At 61.3% G+C, this 19,275-nt stretch overlaps 1 protein-coding gene across 1 annotated transcript in view; it reads left to right on the forward strand.

Moving 5' to 3' along the window:
- The window catches only part of MGAT5B (alpha-1,6-mannosylglycoprotein 6-beta-N-acetylglucosaminyltransferase B), a 33,441-nt gene that overhangs the window by 8,409 nt on the left and 5,757 nt on the right, over positions 1-19,275 (forward strand). The window contains exons 4-10 of the mRNA XM_070394244.1: positions 5,380-5,495; positions 6,307-6,380; positions 7,263-7,433; positions 8,119-8,283; positions 9,298-9,467; positions 14,908-15,039; positions 16,076-16,209. Coding sequence (XP_070250345.1) covers positions 5,380-5,495; positions 6,307-6,380; positions 7,263-7,433; positions 8,119-8,283; positions 9,298-9,467; positions 14,908-15,039; positions 16,076-16,209 — 962 coding nt within the window. The remainder of the gene's footprint in view (positions 1-5,379; positions 5,496-6,306; positions 6,381-7,262; positions 7,434-8,118; positions 8,284-9,297; positions 9,468-14,907; positions 15,040-16,075; positions 16,210-19,275) is intronic.

Consider the following 19,275-nt stretch of genomic DNA (forward strand, 5'->3'; position numbering starts at 1 on the left):
CTTGGGGTGGATTCGCTGTGCGTTCTCACTGCTGGAGAGTTACCTGCCCTGCGACACCCTTGGGAAAGGCTACCCCTCAGCCAGTGTGATCTGCTGACAGTGTGTTCCTGCTAAACACTGTGTTTGAAATCCACACTTGGAGACAATTTGCAGCAAAGCTCTATCTCGGCCAACGTGTGTGATGTAAACGCCAAAGTCCCAGGCATTTCCGAAGAGAGAGGCGGGAAGGGAGAGGGGGAGAGAGACAGACAGAAACATCCATGATGAGAGAGAACCATCCGTCGGCTGCCTCCTGCTCGCCCCCCCTACAGGGATGGAGCCGGCAACATGGGCATGTGCCCTGACCAGGAATCGAACCGTGACCTCCTGGTTCATAGGTTGACACTCAACCACTGAGCCACGCTGACAAGCCCGCCAGAATCTTAGAAGTTTGTGTAGAGGCACATTCGGTGTGTCTCTGGGTTTCTTCCTGGCTGGCCTGCCCCTCCCTCCCTGCCCTGCCCTCCCTCCCCTGGGGGGCGGGGAGCGCACACCACCTCCCAGCTCCAGTCCGGGAAAGAGCGACCATCCATCATGACCCGCAGAGCCCGGAGCCCACCGGCAGAGCCATGGTTTCGGGAACAGTTGCTCTGGCTCCGGAGAGACAGCGGGCGTGTCCCAGGCTTGCTCCCTCCTCCCCGAGTTGTTGCTGGGCTGCCTCTGGGATCCTGGGCGCCTCAACCCGGGCGCCCGCTGCTCTGGGCGCAGAATGGGGAACACGGGCACACCCTCACCTGGCAGTTCACCCCGGACTCCGTCTTAGGAAGACTCTTGGCTTCAGGGCCACTTCTTTCCCTGGTGCTCACTGTGGCCTTTTCATTAGAGTTAGGAAGTCCGAGCCGCGATTTCAGTGCCCGCGGTGAGGAGGCGGTTAGACACGGACGGACAGACGGCACCTCCGCTCAGTGGCGTGGACAGCCATCCGCAGACAAGCGTGTTGACGGGGAAATGCAGGGATTTTTCCTTTTTCATTCCTCACCAGAGGACATGTTTTTGTTGGTTTTATGGTAGAGAGAGGGGAAGGGAGAGAGAGAGAAACATTGATGTGAGAGAGAAACATCCATCGTTTGCCTCTGTAAGTGCCCGTCCGGGGATCAAACCTGCAACCTACGTGTGTGCCCTGACTGGGAACTGAACCCTCAACCTTTTGGTGTACGGGGACGATGCTCCAACCCGCTGAGCCACCGGCCAGGGCAGAGATGCGGGGATTTTAACGGTAAGGGAAAATGTGAAGAAAGCAGTTACGTGCCTCGTAATTACAGGGTTGGGTCATAGTGTGTAAAACTGAATAAAAATAAAACACGCAGAAAAGACGGCAGAATTCCTGTCTGAGGGGAATGAGATCAGGCGTTTCCCCCCAAAAAATTTTGTTCTGAAAAGAAGCTTTATTTAAAAAGTCAAAAATGCTTCTAAACACCCCAGCCCAATCCAGCTCTGTTCCCATCAAAAGTGGGAAGATATCTATCATCTATCTAATATCTATCATCGATCATCTATCTATCTGTTATTTATCGTCTATAATCTATAACCTATCATCTATCTATCATCTATCTATCATTTATCATCTATCTATCTATCATTTATCATCTATCATCTATCTATCATTTATCATCTATCATCTATCATTTATCATCTACCATCTATCTATTATCTATCTATTACCTGTCTATCATCTATCTATCTGGCACATGTATGCATGTGTGTACGTGTATTTCCTGGTGCGGACAGAGGAGTCATCTGGGTTCTCGCTGGGGGAGGGGCTGGCAGGCCCGTGGTCATCTGTTCGGAGCCCCCACAGCACCAGGGGCTCTGGATGGGGGTGAAGATGGGCCGAGAAGGGAGCAGTGAAAACGCAGGGTGGGGGTTCCCTGTGTCTGCGGGCACCTGGTGCAGGAGTCTCCGTGTTTTTAAAGGAAAGCGCTCAGTTTCATAATAAAATAACTCCCAGCAAGCACTGTGGCCAGCTGTGCAAAAATCGATCCCCGTTAATTGAATGTAACCCTCACACATCATGGGAGGAGCTGGAGATGAACCCTCCTTCCCTAGGCGTCCTGGGCGCCAGCTCCTCTGGGGCCAGGGGAAGGCCGGCTGGCTCGCTGATTGCCTCGCGGGCTGGCCAGAGCCTGGCTTGGCTTTCTTTACTTTCCAAGTAAGAAGGCATCCTCGTGGGGGGATTTCTGGTGCTTAGTAGGTGTGCAGGCCAGGCCTCACGCGCCGAGAACACAGAACTGTTGTGCAGCTGCAGTGGACGGAGCAAGCCCGGCCCAGCGGGGCCGGCTTCCGCCTTCTGGGGCCAGTTCCCTCCTTAAAGAGGGGGCGGCGGGGCCTGCAGGTTCCTGAGGTCCCATCCAGCTCAGAGCTCCTGGGGTCTGGGCGAGCTCTCTCCCGTGCCCCACGGAGGGCAATGGGCAGGGTTCGGGCCCAGCGAGGGGTGGGGCACCTGCTAGCCCTCTCCCCGTGGGGCAGGGCGGGGTGGCCTCCCCAGCAGGTGCCAGCAGGTCACCAGCGCTCCCCCTTGCACCCCGGCCCGGGCTGTGTGTGGGCCGTCTCTCAGTCTGATTTGGGCCACGGGGGCACCTTTATGGGAGCGAGGGCCCACCCAGGTCTGCGGTTCCCAGAGGAAGGACAGGGCTCCGGCAGGGGAAGGGCCCAGGTCTCACGGCATCGACTTTTATTCTTTTTTTTTTTTTTTAAAGCTTCTCCGAGACGGAGCCTAATCACACTGTATTTGAAAATAGAAAGCTGCCCGCGTGCTCAGTCCAGTGTAATAATAGTCACGCCGACAGTTCTGTGTCGAACGGGCTGAACTTGTTAAATCAGACAGCTGCCATCTGCACTATTTAAAGCCGAGCCACTGGTGTGCTTTATGCAGAGGCGCTTGTCGGAGGAAAACTGCTGAATCCCCCCAAAAAGTGAAGTGCTCGGCTCTGCGGCTAGATCTATGCCGCTGCCTCCCGGGGGTGGGGTGGCGGCTGTAGGCGGGGGAGGCAGCGTCTATTGAGCGCCTGCTGCATGCGGAGCATCTTACGTTCCGCCCGAGGGCTGAGCCTTACCACCGCCCTGCGAGGGCGTTGAGGTTGTTCAGGTTTTATAGGAGCCGCCCCTGAGTTCAGAGAGGTTAGGTAACGTGCCCAAGGTCACACAGCTGTCCGGTGGAGCCAGGATTTGAATCCAGGACCTCTGACTCTGAGGCCCTCATTCTTGCCAGTACATCCCGGAAAACGTGCGAGTCACTGACGGAGGGCTTGGCAGTCAGGGGCACCCCCCCCACCCCCAGCTGTTATTTCTCTCCAACGAGAGGGGCACAGGTCAGAGAGCAGATCCTGAGGGAGTGGGAGGGGGAACCTGAACTCACTTTTTGTGACGGATTAAAAACCACTTTATTTCTTTCATTTTTTTGTTTTGTTTTTATATTTTTATTGATTTCAGAGAGGAAGGAAGAGGGAGAGAGAGATAGAAACATCAACGATGAGAGGGAATCATTGATTGACTGCCTCCTGCACGCCCCCCACTGTGGTGGAGCCCCCAACCCGGGCATGTGTCTTTTAACTCTCTTCTCGCTCTTGTTTGTAACTCACAGGAGACGGTTGTGGGTTGAACTGTGTCTTCCAGAAAGTCACGTTGAAGTCCGAACTCCCAAACCCTAGGGGTGGGATCTGATTTGGAAATAGGCTGGTGCGGCTCAGTGGTTGAGTGTCGACCTATGAACCAGGGGGTCATGGTTCGATTCCGAGTCAGGGCACATGCCCGGTTGTGGGCTCCATCACCAGAGGGGGGCGTGCAGGAGGCAGCCAACCAACGATTCTCTCTCATCATTGATGCTTCTCTCCCTCTCTCCCTCTCTCTCCTTTTTCTCTGAAATCAATAAAAATATAGGGGAGAAAAGATAAAGGCAATACGGCCTTTGCAGACGTCACTAAGTTAAGACGAGGTTGTCCTGGCTCTGGCTGGGCCCTGACCCCTGACCCAGAGACCGGTGTCCCTATCAGAAGGGGAAGTTTGGACACAGGGGAGGCCGAGTGAAGACACGGGGTGATACAGCCACAGCCCAGGGTCTCCAAGCGCTGCCGCCCCTGCCCCCCCCCTCCCTCCCCCCGACCCCCCACCCCTTCAGGAGCCTGGAGAGAACCTCCCCCAGTGGGCAGGTCTCCAGCCCAGAGGAGGAGGGGAGGGGGTTTTCCGGAACCGGGAGGAGCCCAGGTGGACAAATCCTCCTTCATGGACGTAGGTAATTCCATTATATGGGGCAATAAAGACCCAGTTCTTGTAAAGGGATAAACAGGAGCTTAACTGCGGGGCCTGCAAAGCCAGAGGACAAGGTGAGAATCAAAGGGAGCGGAGTTAATGGGCTCAGAGCGGCAGGCTGCTCCCGGGAGCGGCCCGGGGTCTCCCCCGGCAAGGAGACCGGGCGCCCGCAGAGCGAGGGCTGTCCCCCGGGACCGCTGGCCCTGAGATACACACTGCGCGCTGGCCAGCGCCCTTCTCACAGCGCAGTCGTCAACACGAGGAAGTAAATTCTCCCAGATAAAGGCCACGGGAGTCTTGGTGGGTGGAGGGCCGTGATGCTGTGGCAGTAAATGCATCTCAGACCCTGGGAAGTGTTCGTTCCTGGAACCTGACAATCATCTCCGGGGGGGTTAACAGCGGGCAATTCCCCGGCTGCTTTGGGGGATTTATCGTGGGGAGACAGGGTCCTTCCGGGAGGAGCTGTGGGAAGACTCAGGGCAGCAGGCGCTTGGAGGGGGGTGCCCCCAGGAGGCCCCTGGGCTGCTGCTGTCCTGGTTTGTTTTTAAATATGTTTTCATTGATTTCAGAGAGAGGGAGGGAGAGGGAGAAGGAGAGAGAAAGGGAGGGAGAGGGAGAGGGAGAGAGAGGAAGGGAGAGGAAGAGAGAGACCTCATGATGAGAGAGAGTCATGGACCGGCTGCCTCCTGCACGCCCCCCACTGGGGATCGAGCCCGCAGCCCAGGCCTGTGCCCTGACCGGGAACCGAGCCTTGACCTCCTGGTTCATAGGTTGACGCTCAACCACTGAGCCATGCGGCCGGGCTGTCCTGGTTTTTGAAGGAGTTTCTCAGGCTGCTTGGGCCTCGGGCACTGCCCTCTGACACCCGTGCAGACACGCCTGGCGCAGGTGGGCTCCGGGGTGTGACGCGGTGTCTGCGCGCTGTGTGCTTAGAGGCCCCTCCGTGTCCTGGCCCGACTTTGCCGTCATTGCGTTTCCGTGCATGGCAGGGTGGCGGCCTGGGAGCCTGCAGCCTTGCCCTGTGCTCGCTGACTGAGCCGGGAGTCCCGGCAGGTCCCCAGCAGGCTCCCCGCTCAGCCCTGCTTCTCCTCGCAGGCTGCCCCCGGGGGCCGGCCTCATGGAGCGGATCCAGGCCATCGCGCAGAACGTCTCCGACATCGCCGTGAAGGTGGACCAGATCCTGCGCCACAGCCTGGTCCTGCACAGCAAGGGTGGGCCGGCCCTCCCCCTCCCCCCTCTCCTCCCCCTCCCCCTTCTCCTCCCCTCCCCCTTTCCTCCCCTCCCCCTCCCCCTTCTCCTCCCCTCCCCCCTCTCCTCCCCTCCCCCTCTCCTCCCCTCCCCCTTCTCCTCCCCTCCCCCTCCCCTCCCTTCCCCCTCCCCCCTCTCCTCCCCTCACCCTTCCCCTCTCCTCCCCTCCCCCTCTCCTCCCCTCCCCCCTCTCCTCCCCTCTCCTCTCCTCCTCCTCCCCTCAGGGCCCGAGTACAGCCTGGTCCTGTACAGCAAGGATGGGCCAGGGCACCCCTTCTCTGGGACCAGTGTACCTGCCGGGATGGCCTCGGGGTCCCTGACTTCTCCCGCAGGGCACCCTAGGTTCTCCTCAGGGCGACATGGGGTCCCCCCCCCCGACCTGCCATGAGGGTGCTGAGGACAGGTCCCTGGAGACTCAGGTGGCCCCTCCATTCCCCTCGATGTGGGAGCAGCAATCGGGGACTGTAGGCCCCCCCCTCTGCCCCTGAGAAAAGTGGAGGTACATTTGGGTGCATGAGGTCTGCCCATCCAGGCGGCTGACCCATAGCCAGCTCCTCACTGGGTCTGAACCCCCTAAGGAGGGTGGGAGCCGTGGCAGAGGGAGCAGCCCAGGCCTGGGGGCCTCCTGGCAGGTGGCCTTCAGGTGAGAAAACTCAGCCTGAAGACTGTGCCAGCGCCTGCCCCCACTCCCCGCCCAGACCCTCCGCTCCTCACGCCTCTCCCCTCGGCTCAGGCCCAGACCCAGGTCCTCAGCAAGATGCCTTCTCCCCCCAGTGTCTGAAGGCAGGCGGGACCAGTGTGAGGCGCCCAGTGACCCCAAGTTCCCTGACTGCTCAGGGAAGGTGGAGGTGAGGCGTGGGGCTGAGGCCGGGGGTGGGGTGGCCAGGAAGGGGCTCCTCCATGGGGGCCGCCCCCAGACGAGTTCTGGGATTCGCTGTTGGCAGGGCTGTCCGCTAGCTAGGGCCTCCCTGCCCAGGCCCCGCCCTGACCCTGGCACTGGCGGGCAGGGCCAACCTCAGGGTAACTGCGTCTCTGTGAGGCCATCGGCCTGGCCCACCCCCCAGTCCCAGGCTGAGCCACGTTCCAGCCCTTTTTATAGCAAACGAGCTGTTAAATATACGGGTGCTCCCGCCAGCAGCCCGATTCCCAGCAAATTCAAGCGAGGAGTGGACGTGGTCTCCCCTCACCCCTCGGGTTTAACCAGCTGCACTGAGACTCCCTCCGGCCCACCCCCCGGGACCGACGGCTGCAGGAAGTCTGTCCGTGGGGCCAGCGCGGCCATACAAGCAGCTCCTCACTGGTTCTGGGCTCCCTGCGAGGGTGGGGGCGGCACCGCGGACCCCCCCCCCCCCCTGCGGAGCCCTGTGGGTGTCCTGCCCCGCCCCACCCTTGGGCTGCTCCTGACCTTGGCCCCGTGGGCGCAGCCAGGCCCAGCTGCCGCACCTCCCGCCGCGTCCGGCCTGGCTTTGTTTCCCCGGGGTCTCTCTCTGGACCTGGAGGGTGGCGGTCCGGCCTGGCCCTCCCTGAGGTTTCCGGGCCGGGCCAGGGTCCGGGGGGCCCGGTTCAGCCTCTCTCCCCTGCTCTGCCCTTCGCTGCATCTGTAGGGTGGGCCCCAGAGGCCCGTTCCCGTCCCGGGGGACCTCGGGATCCCCAGGGCCGTGTGTGCAGGGGGCGCGCGAGGGCGCGGGCGGGCGGCCCCGGCTCCCGGGCCCAGACTGGCCTCTTTGCAGTGGATGCGTGCCCGCTGGACGTCTGACCCCTGCTACGCCTTCTTCGGGGTGGACGGCACTGAGTGCTCCTTCCTCGTCTACCTCAGCGAGGTCGAGTGGTTCTGCCCCCCGCTGCCCTGGAGGAACCAGACGGCCACGCAGGCGGCCCCCAAGCCCCTCCCCAAGGCCCAGGTAGGCCGGGGAGTGGGTGGGCTCGTGAGGGCGTGGTGGCGGGTCATCTGGCCTCTCCAGGCCGGACACCCGTGGCCCCTGGTGCCCTGCCTGGTGGGTGGGCAGGTCCAGCTCGCCCTGCCAGACGGGACGGGAAGCCAGCCTGATAGTGCCCGCCCACCTTCTGGGGATGCCGCAAACCTGGGGCCCTGGAGGCTCCCCCTTAATGGACTAGAATAACAGTAACAGTAGCTGCCCTCCTTGAGGGCCTCCTGTGTGCCAGGTGCTCTGTACTTGAACCTCCCGGGGCCCTGATGTGATCGAGTTTAGCAGATGATGGATCGGAGGTCCAGAGAGTTGAGCTAGTTCAAGGCCTGGTTATCTGGCTCCCCGGGAAGGCAGCCCGGCCTCCCTAGCCTTCGGGCCCTGCCCTGACCACTGCCCTTCCTGCCTCCTGGCAGCACCTGGGACCCTGGGGACTGTGACAGCCGAGCAGCTCCTGAGGCTCCGGACAGGCCTGCATGGCTGGGGAGGGGGAGCAGGGACCCCCACTGTGGGGCCAGTGGGCCCCTTAGAAAGGGTGGGAGAAGCCAGAGCAGGCCCAGCCTCGTGGGAGGTGCCAGCCCCGTCCCCGGGGCAGCAGGGGGGTGGCGATGGCGCGGCCGCAGGTCTGAGAGTGAGAGCCGAGGACTGGCCTCCCCTCCAGGCGGTTTTCCGGAGTGACCTGTCCCGCCTCCTGGACCTGATGGGCAGCGGGAAGGAGTCTCTGATCTTCATGAAGAAACGGACCCGGCGGCTCACGGCCCAGTGGGCACTGGCTGCCCAGCGCCTGGCGCAGAAGCTGGGGGGCGCCCAGAGGGACCAGAAGCAGGTACCTGAACCCCTGTCCGTGTTCAGGGGGCTGAGCCCAGAGCGCTGAGGAACTGAGCACAGGGCCCCAGGGCTACAAGGGGACACCGGGTGTGCCCTCGAAAGAGTTTTGTAGAATTTATTTGAATTTGAGCCGGAAGGGGGAGGGGAGGCAGTCAGGTTAGAGGCACATGGTGGCCTGGGGCCTTTTCAGGTTTGGGAAAGTCAAGATCCTACCCCTTAAAGGCCCTACATTCTGTAGACATCTGGTTCTTGTTGGGCGGAAATGTCATGGCCTTTGTCTGGAAGGTTGGGAAGAATGTAGCCTGTTTTGGGAGGGTTCATTGGTCCATCCATCCATCATCCATCCATCCATCCATCCATCATCCATCCATCATCTATCCATCCATCACCCATCCATCCATCCATCCATCCATCCATCCATCATCCATCCATCCATCCATCATCCATCTATCCATCCATCCATCAATCATCCATGCATCCATGCATCCATCCACCATCCATTATCCATCCATCATCCATCCACCATCCATCCATCACCCATCCATCTATCTATCCACCATCCACCATCTATCCATCCATCAATCTATCAATCATCCATCCATCCACCATCCATCATCTATCCATCCATCCATCCATCCATCCACCATCCATCACCCATCCATCTATCCATCCATCATCCATCTATCCATCCATCATCCATCATCCATCCATTCAATAAATACTTACCTGACTCTCCCGTCATCCTGTCTGTTTCTTTCAGAGTCCCTATCATTTCATGAAATTCTCCCTTGTCTGTGTTCACTGTGTCTCCTCTTCCATCTGGAACGTAAGCGCCGTGAGGGCAGGATGTGACTGTCTTGTTCACTGTAGCCCCAGTGCCCAGCACGGTCACTCTGCCCCTAGGCTCCCCCACGTGCCCAGGCCCAGCTTGGAGACGGTGTCTGCTGCTGGCCGGGTCTCCCTGGGTGGCAGGGCTGTCTCTCCTCCATGCTGACCCTCTGTGTCCCCCCAGATCCTCGTCCACATCGGCTTCCTGACGGAGGAGTCTGGGGACGTGTTTAGCCCGAGGGTGCTGAAGGGCGGGCCTCTGGGGGAGATGGTGCAGTGGGCGGACATCCTGGCCGCTCTCTACGTCCTTGGCCACGGCCTGCGGGTCACAGTGTCCCTGAAGGAGCTGCAGAGGTGAGTGCCCGGTAGGGGAGCCCATCCCCTGGAGCCCTGCTCCACATGCTCAGTCTACCACCCACTTCCTCCTCCCCACGGGGCCCCTGGCCGCATTTGGGATGCGCCCGGGAAGCGTATTCACACTGCGCCGCTCACACTGCGCCGCTCACACTGCGCCACTCACACTGTGCCGCTCTCACTGTTGGGTTCTCTGGTTGAGTTCTCCATCTCTGGGCCGCCGGTGCCCGGTGTTTGTGCTCAGGGGCTGACAAATACTGGCCGGTGGGATGGAGCCGGGTCGTGGAAGTGGGGTCCCTTCTGCCCGCTGGTCTTGGGGAGACGCAGTTTCTCTTCCGGAACCGGGCTCCTTCCTGGGCCTGTCTGGGGGCTGGAGGCCAGTAAGCCCTGGAGGGTGTGAGCTGGGCTGGCGACGCCCACCCCTTCCCTGGTCTTGCCTTTCCAGGTCCCTCTGATGCAGTGGGAGGCAGGAGACTGGTGATTAGAGGGTGGGGCTGTGTGTGCCAGGAGGCACGTGTAAGTGAGGGTGGTGACGGGGACTGACCAGCGGCTGGGCTGCACGGGGTGGCAGCGCCAGGGAGCACCATCCAGGTTCTGGGGCACAGGGTGCCACCTGGAAATAGCACCTCCGCCCCATCTGGCCGAACTCACCTGAGCTGGAAGGAACGGGGCAGGGAGCTGTCCCCAGGCCGGTGCTGGGAGAGGGAGCCAGCCCGTCGCTCCCCCTGGCTCCTGCCCCGGTGGCATTTTGTTGCTGTACCAAGCTGTTCACACCGTGCCGGCCCCTTCAGAGCCGGGCGTGCCCACTCGCCGCCCACCAGCGCGCTGTGCTGCTCAGTGCTGTGCCCACCCCCTCCCTCTGATGGGAGCGCGAGCACCGGGCGGAGCGCTGCAGGGCCCGGCTCCCTCGGAAACGGCCTGAGAGGAGGCATTTCCCTGCCCTCGATGCTCCTCCAGGGAGTCAGATGGGGCGAGCGTGAGGGGAGGAGGGAGAAGAGGGACCCCCACATGCACACCCCACAGAAGATCCGTATCTTCCCACCGTCGCATCGCTTCCTGCCAGGCTTTTGTGGGTTGGAAATTCCCAGAAGCAGGGGCTGCAGGGAGAGGTGCTCCCGCCTCCGACGTGCAGTCTGTGAGACGGGCAGGCGCAGGGCTGGCCCGGGCGGCTCTGCCCGGTCCTCGCGGGTGTAGGTGTGAACGCACGCCTTGCTCACACAGGGCAGGGTTGGGTGAACAGCTCAGCCCCCTCAGGAATCGGCCTCAGGATGGTGTTTTTGGAATATGTTATCAGATATCATTTTAAAACAACTCAAATAATAAAAAGAAAGAAAACCACGGCCCCGGAGGCCGTTAGACAGTCATGTCTGCTGGAGTCACAGCCGGGCTGGGGGCGGAGCCGGTTTCCGTGGGGAGTCAGCCCAGCGGCAGCAGAGCCGCGCGGAAAAACACGGTGTTTGGGGCCCACTCCTGGTGCCTCTGACTTCATGGGTCTGTGGTGGAACCAAGTTACAAAGCCCCCGGGTGACCTCATGAGCGGTGAGGGTTGAGATGGGTGGAGTCCAGGCTGTGGCTCCTCTAAGCACACACTCCCCCCATACCCAGTCCGTGGGGGGATAGCTGTGGGTTGGGACACTGACAGGTGTGAACTAGTCCCATGGCTTATGCAAAGAGCTGTGTTCTGTCCCCAGGGCAGGGCGTGGGGGTTCAGGTCCTAGAAGATGTGTAGAAAGAGTGCAGACTCCTCCCCGCCCACGTTTGCACCTGAAAGCATTCCGATCCCCCTGGTCACGGGGTGGAGCCAGGCGGAGGGGGCAGGCCGAGGAGGCACCCAAGGAGGTAGCCCAGATCGTGGGGGCATCAGGTGGGAGCCTGTGCTTTGTGCCACGCCCTTTCTTGGTCGTACGTTTTTCCTGTGACAGGTGTGGGCCGGGCTGTGGGCTCCTCAGGCTCATTCTTGGCCGGGACCACCCTCAGGTACAGGGGCAGCCCGTTCCTCCCCGTGGGGACTCCGGTACAGACGCGGAGCGTTGCTGAGTTGCTGGAGGACCCGACAGCAGCGTTTATTGTCTCCGTCTGGAGGGGAAGTCCAGGCGAGGGTGTAGCGCCACGGTGTCGGCAGGGCGGGTCCTTCCCAGGCTGTGCGGGGCCTGGGGTCTGCCTCTGGCCTCTCCCCTGCTTCGGGGTCCTTGGTGTTCACTGGTTTGTAGAAGCATCGCCAAGACCTCTGCCTTCATCCTCACATGGCCTTCTCCCTGTGCGTGTGTCTCTATCCAAATTTCCTCTTTTTTAAAAACAAATATGTTGTTTTGAAAAATTGATTCCAGAGAGAGGAAGGGAAAGGGAGAGAGAGGTAGAAACATTGATGAGAGAGAAACATTTATCAGCTGTCTTCTGCACGCCCCACACTGGGGATTGAGCCGCAACCCAGGCATGTGCCCTGCCCCGGAATCGAACTGGTGACCTCCTGGTGCCTGGGTTGACGCTCAACCAACTGAGCCATGCTGGCCGGACAGATTTCTGTGTCTTATAAGGATGCCGGTCATGACGGATGAGGGCCCACCCTGGTGACCTCATGTCAACTTGGTGACCTCTGTGAAGACCTGCCTCCACATAAGGTTACATTCTGGGTGGTGGGGGTTAGGACTCCAACATATGGATTTGTGGGGGACACAAGATGGTGACCGTTTGAGCGGAAAGGGGTTTGGGACGGAGATAGCGTGGGCTAGTGTGTGGCGTTGCCGCGGGTTCTGCAGGAGGAGGGGGCTCCCCCGCAGCCTTGCCTCCCGGCCTCGGGGAGCCGTTCCATGCGAGCGGCACCGAGTTAATTTGAAAATAGGTCAATGGGATGTGAGGTCTCTGAATTCTGAGCGTGGCGGCTCTGCTTCTGCGACAGAGGCCTCTCCCTGTGCTGGGAAATGGCCTGTGCGGGGACGCGGGGACGCGGGGACGGCGGGGACAGACGCTGCGGGGATATTTGCTGCAGTTCATTCACAGATGTTCACAGCAGATGTCTGGCCGCTGCCGAGCAGCGGGACGAGCCGCGTTCTCCACTCCCCGCGCTCTGGTGTTTTAATTAACCGGCTCACCGCAGTGATGTTGGGGGCAGTAGGCAGAGTCCGCACCTGGTTTCTGGGGCGAGAGAGGTGATGTCAGACAGCCCCTCCCGTGAGCCGCCCGCTCTCAGTGGGGAGGAGGGAGAAGCCGGAGCCCCCCTGGGCAGCGCCCCAAGTTATCCTCATGAATTGGAAACATCAATGATGAGAATCATGGACGGGCTGCCTCCTGCACGCCCCCTACTGGGGATCGAGCCCGCAACCCGGGCCTGTGCCCAGACCGGGAATGGAACTGTGACCTCCTGGTTCATAGGTTGACACTCAACCACGGAGCCACGCCGGCCAGGCCACAGCGGGCATTTTAAAGGAAGCTTTCCCTTTCCTGCCTGCCCAGAATTGGCTGTGCTCATCAATTTCATTTGCATAATTTCAAGCATCATTAACAGGACATGGCACGAGGAAAAATTACCAGGCTCTTCCTCCACCCATGAGTGAGATTGGGTTGAGTGGGAAATTAGCTGACTTAACCGGCAGATGATGGGCCTGGAGAGGAGGATGTCTAAGGAAGAGGGACGGAGCGGAAACTGGGCTGTCACGCTCACGGCCCCAATGGAAATCGGCGTCCTGCCTTTTTGTTGCTCCGTGTTTGTCCAAGGGAAATCCCGGCGGGGGTCCCCAGAGAATGACGAAGGCAGGGACCCCATCCCGCCCAGCCCGGCTTGACCGAGCCGCCTCCGGCTAAACTGTCTGAGGAGCCAGCCGGGGCCAGGCCTGGGCTTTGAACCCACTCAGATGTGGCCGGGACCGGCTCAGCAGGCCGGAACCAGGTCGCACGAGCCAGCCCCAAGCAGCCGCCGGGCGACGGGCGGCTGTTCTCTGAGGGCGGGAGGAGAGGAAAGCCTGGGGAAGACCTTGAATTTGGGCTCAGACCCGGTTGCATTAGAGGTGCCCACGTGGAGGCGGCTGGGTGATGGGCCCAGGACTTGGAATGGAGTTCAAGTGTCGGTGAAATTGCCGAGGGATAGGAAAAACCTAAAGAAACGGCAGCATTTCAAGGCCTCGCTGGTGATCCCACCCCTGCCCAAAGCAGCTCGTTCGATGCCCAGGTAGCCCCGCGGCCCCTCTTGGGGAGAGGCAGTGGCCTGCTGTCCTCACGGCCGTGGGAGAGAGCCGGGCAGTGCCCTGGTGCTCGGGGGGCCTGGGCGGGGCAGAGGGTCCGCCGTTGGCTCCCGAAATGAGACGGACCCGGGGCCTCGGCGTGTGAGCACCCGGAGCGGCGATCCTGGCGCGCTTTGTAAGAATGCTTTTCCCTGAGGCCCTCCCCACAGAGGAGGGAGGGGATGACTCGTTTGTTCCAGAATTGGAGCGCTGCCTGGAGAGGTTATCTCCAGCCTCGGACCACAGGCCCAGGGAGAAATAAACCCGAGGATTTTTAGCCTGGCGAGGTCCGTGGGGATCCGCCCGAGCACCGCGTGGGGGAGGAGGCGGACACGGGACATTCGGGGTCGGTCAAGGCCGCCAGCAGGTCCGCGCTGGCCCTCGGGCCCAGGAACGCTTCTCGCGGGTCCCCAAAGGGGCTCCGGGGGTTCTCATGCGCCTTCCAGCGAGGCTTCTGGACCACAAAACGGGGGGGGGGGGGGGCGGGGGGGGCAGCTGCTGTGGGGGAGGGAACAGGGACTTCATAAGGGGCAGACACCACTCCCCTGGCTCAGGGCTCAGCACAGACTCTGAGTGAGGGTCTCAGCCTGTCACCCTGCAGGGTGGGGGCGTCAGCAGGTGGGGCAGGGGCCCTGCATGGTGGGCAGGGGGGTCCTGGCAGGAGTTTCACTGGCAGCTGTGCCCATGTCCTTCGGGCTCCAGTGAGACGACCCCAAGGCTCCGGCACCGGAGGCAGCTCCGTCCCGGATGGAAATACTCACATGGATGAGCTGGCGGCCGGGTGCCCTGCGGGCAGGGCCGGCATCTCCGGGGCCAGGTGCCAGTCAGCAGCGCAGAGTTACACTGGAGGCAGGCGGGTGGGGGGTTCGGGCGCTTCAGCTCCAAACCCTGCGGCTGCGCGGTGGCTCCTAGGGAAGGTGAAGGGCGGACAGGCCTGCGGGGAGCACGCGTGTGGGAATTAGCAAAGGCGCCCCTTCCTCCAGGCCCACCTGCCCCTCGTTGCAGTCGCCTGTGGGGTGAAGAACCTGCACCCCATGCAGGCCGCCCTGCTCCCTCCCTGTGCCAGCGTGTCTCCTACAGCGTCCTCCCTGCCCGCGCCTGTCCTGGGCTGTGGGAACTGGGGTGGTGGGGGGTCAGGTACTGCAGACACAGGGCCGGTTGGGAAGGAGGGCTTCTGCGGCCTGGGGGTCCCCTGGGGCTCAGACTCTGACCGGCTCTTCTCTCAGTAACTTAGGGGTGCCGCCGGGCCGAGGGAACTGCCCGCTCACCGTGCCCCTGCCCTTTGACCTCATCTACACCGACTACCACGGCCTGCAGCAGATGAGGCAGCACATGGGGCTGTCCTTCAGGAAGTACCGGTGAGGGGGGTGAAGGGCGGGGTGGGGACCCGCAGGGCACCCCTTGCATGCCCTGGAGAGTGCCTGGGCCAGGTCTCCCTGTCTCTGTCCTCCCCTCCCCCTCCCTTCTCCAAGGAGCCCTGCCCCCCCCCCTCCCTGGCTGCCCAAGTGACAAGGAACCACAAGCGTGGCCGCAGGCGGTGGCCCTCTGCTGAGTGACAGGCCGAGGGAGGGGCAGAGAGGAAGCGTAGGGAGGGGAGGGGAGGGGGACAGTGCTCTGAGCTGGGCCCTCTGTTGGGGGGCTCTCAGCACCCCCGTCCATCGCTCGGTCTTGCAGACAGTGGGCTCGGGTTTAATTTAGCACAGAAGCCGGCTAGGCATGACGCCTGCTCCAGGCTCATGGACGGTCCCTCATGGTTTCATTAGGGAAAAAAGTGACAGGCAGCGTTATTGCTTTTATTATTAATGTGCTCTCCACATACCCGCTCCTCCGCCCCCCTCACCTTCTCCGGGGGAGGAGTGCTGACCTCAGCAGTCCGTGGCCCATCCTGGGTCCCGGGAAGGAGGCATGTGAGTCTCAGGTGCTCCCTCCCGGGGGGGCCGGAGGGAGGGGGGCTGCGGCCACTGGGAGCAGCCTCAGGTGGGGACAGAGCCTCTGCTCAGCTGGGATAGGCCAGGCACAGCCTGGGGGTGCAGGCTCCTGGGCTGAGGGGCTGTGGACTCAAACTCCCTGGAGAGTGTAAATTGTACAGGGGACCCCTGGGACCGTGGGGGGGACCCCATCCCCGGCAGTGCCTCCCCTCGTAGGCCCCGTAGGGGCAGCCGTAACAGGTGACAATCTGAGTTAGCGGTCCAACGGCCCAGAGACCATTGGGCTGTTGTTATCCCCACTTGACAGATGGGGAAGCGGCCAGAGGCTAGGGTGCCTGCCCGTGGTCACACAGCTCTGTGTCTGAGCCCACGCTCTCACCTCTCACGGTACCACCCACGGCTGGGGCACCCCCGGCCCAGGGAGATCTTGAGGTTGCTGATTCTGGTTCCCCATCCCCGGGGGCAGGTGCCGGATCCGGGTCATCGACACCTTCGGGACGGAACCCGCGTACAACCACGAGGAGTACGCCACGCTGCACGGCTACCGGACCAACTGGGGCTACTGGAACCTCAACCCCAAGCAGTTCATGACCATGTTCCGTGAGTGTCCCGGCCGCGGGGCGGGGCGACGGGGCCCTGTGGTTCCTGCGGTGGCATCCAGGAGGCGGGTTCTCCTCCTTCCCTGGTGCTGGGGGCACATGCCCGGCCTCGGCCTCCTCCAGGAAAGCCTCGCTCCCCTTCCAGCAAATATGTGAGCCAGAGAGGATGCCCCTGCTGGGGGCCGGGGAGCGGGGAGGGAGCAGCCTGGATTTGGGGAACCGTGGGGACCTTTCTGACACCGGCGGGGCCTGGCCTTGCCCTCCCGGGCTTCCAGGGCGAGGCCACGGGTGGACTGGGCGGTGAAGGGCGGGACAGCCAGGCTTCCCTAAGCAGAGGGAATGGATGTAGTGAAACGGACTGAAATGGACGTGGAAGGGACTGGCAGGTTCTGGAATGCAGGAGCTCCGCCCAGGGCATGATGGGCAGCGAGGCTGTGGGTGGCGGGGCGTCCCCGCCCCCCCTCCCGTGTGCGGAAACCCTCGGATCTGGGCATCAGGCAACCAAGGCGCTGAGAGCTGAGCTGAGCTGTTTTTAGTGAGACTAAGACATGGACGCCCTGACCACCCTCTTCAACGCAGCGCGTGGGAGCGAATTAACCTGTTCTTGACAGTTCAGGGCAGTTCTCTGCCTGCCCAGGCGGAGGGGGGGGGGGGGGCGGGCGGGGAGCTGTGGCCCTGGCGGTGTGGAAGGGGTGCTTCCTCCTTGCTGGGAGCTGCTGGTTGTCGCTGGAATCGTTTCGGGTACCTGCCTCCAGCAGCATCTCATGCATCTGATTTGCGGCTGGTCGAGGGCTCCGGGTCAGAGCCAGGCAGCGCCCTCGCCAGGACTGGTCTCAGTTAAGAGCAAGCGGGTTCTGAGCAGGGTCCCGAGGAACTTGCCAGAAGGAAAGCAGCTGGTCTTTGTTTCTCCTGTCCACACGCGTCTCTTCCGGGTGCCGGGGGGCCTTTCCGGGCCGTGCCCTCCGGGTCCCAGGCTGTGCCGTTAGAGCAGGCGTGGCTTCTGGGTCCCTGTCATGGCTTGATTGGCTCCCACGCGGTTGGAAGGCGGGAACATTCCTTGGGGCCCAGATGAGGAAACTGAGGCCGGGAGAGGCAGAGCGTGCCAGCTGAGGCTTCACAGACGCCTCCCGGGGCCCATCACAAGGCTCATCCTAGAGGAGGGGGACTGTCCTCACAGGTCACCTGGGCACGGGGCTCCCAGGAGAGTGGGTGACGGGGGTGGGGCGGGTCCGAGGAGCAGATGCTGGAGGGAAAGGAAGTGGCTGAAACAGGGAATGTGACAGCGAAGCGAGAGCCCTGGGCCGTTTCCTCCCTCAGAAGGGAAGCTGTGAGCCATGAGGCTGGTATGAGGCCGGGAGGCGGGGGACAGAGGTTCCTGGTTCACATTGGGTCCTGTAATTCCAGGTTCACTGTGGGTTCTTGAGCCAGGAAATGTCATGGAGAAAAGGTTTTGTTTTGTTTAAATTAAAAAAATTTTTAAAGTAATTTTAAAAGTTGATTTCAGAGAGAGGAAGGGAGAGACAGGAACTTCAGTGATGAGAGAGAATCATTGATCAGCTGCCTCCTGCACGCCCCCCTCTGGAGATTGAGCCCACAACCCTGGCATGTGCCCTGACCGGAATTGAACCATGACCTCCTGATTCATAGGTCGGTGCTCAACCACTGAGCCACACCGGCCGGGCGAGAAAAGTTTTTTTGAGGCACATTAATTATTCTGGCCGACTTCCGATGACCAAAGGAGCAATGGCACACGAGAGGGAAGCAGGAGATGGGTTAAGAGGCTTCTGTAATAACCTACGTGGACAAAGTAAGCACTTGTCCGGGGGTGGAGCCCTCTGGACGTGGAGGTCCAGACCTGGCAAACTCCTACTCATCCTCCAACACCCCAAGTCAAATGTTTCCTCTTTGCCGTCACTTTCAGTGATCCCCTCGTCCCCACTGCCGGGCAGAATGTTTTTAGAACTCTTAAATACACCTAATTCGGTTAAAGCCTATATTGAATTATAGGAGAGTTATTTGCAAATACATTTACTTCCGCTGATAGATTATGAATCACTAAAAAAGGGGCCACTGGCTAATTTATCTTTATTTCCCGAAAGCCCGTGAGGTCCTCAGAAAATGTTAATCGGTTGAATAAATTAAAGAGAGAAAAAAACAAAAACCAGAGAGGCGTGCGGCTTTAATGACATGCCAAGCGCAGGAAGCAAGTCACAAGCCGCCCTCCTTTCCCATCAGGCCGGGCAGTTCCCCGTGAGCTAGCTGGGAGGCGGGCTGCCCCCCCCCCCACCCCTCCCCCGCCTGCCCCTTGCCCTGGCCTCACCCCTGCCCCGCCCCACAGCTCCCTGTTATTTTACTTGGTTGCAGTACTTCCTGTCCCATGCCCACTTGGTTTGCCCAGTGGGTCCTAAGCCTGCCCCTCCTGGGGGAGGGGGCGGAATGAGGGATTGAGAATAGGGAGGAGTGGATCAGGGAGAGGCCTGGGTGGCAGCCCCGGCTGGAGGGCTGGAGGGCTGGAGCCAGAGGGGAGGGAGAGAGGATGGGGCTGGGCAGGCCAATGGGGCCGGGGAGGGTCTGGTCCACCCTCCTGGGGCCGCTCCCTGACTGGGCAGAGCCTCCTGAGACATCACAGAAATGACGCCAGGCCCCACCTCCTAGCGGCTGACGCTCCAGGAACAGCTGTGTTGTCCTGTAACCAGCAAACACCCCACTGGACAGTGGTCGGAGCGTCAGCCCAGGGTCCGTGGGCTTTCTAGGCCCTTCGACAGCAAACCATCCCCTCCTCTCAGATGCACCAGATACTGATTACGGCTTTTTGTGGGGCCGGGGGTGAGGTTAGAAACACGACATTCAATCTACACGTTTGATGAAAGGCCAGCCTGTGCCAACATGCATCTGAACCCACGACATGGGGTGTTTGGCGTCAGGGTTGTGGGGAGGCCACAGCCTCGCCCTGGAGGGCAGCATGGATTTCACGGGCTCCATAGCTGTTCCACTCAAGCTCCCCTGCATGGGAGGGAGGGCCCTGTGCCCTTGCGGACGATGGCGCTGTGCCTACATGGCCACCCCT

Source organism: Myotis yumanensis, unplaced genomic scaffold (assembly GCF_028538775.1).
Source record: "Myotis yumanensis isolate MYYU_CA2020_CCGP unplaced genomic scaffold, mMyoYum1.0.hap1 SCAF_16, whole genome shotgun sequence".
Taxonomy (NCBI): Eukaryota; Metazoa; Chordata; class Mammalia; order Chiroptera; family Vespertilionidae; genus Myotis; species Myotis yumanensis.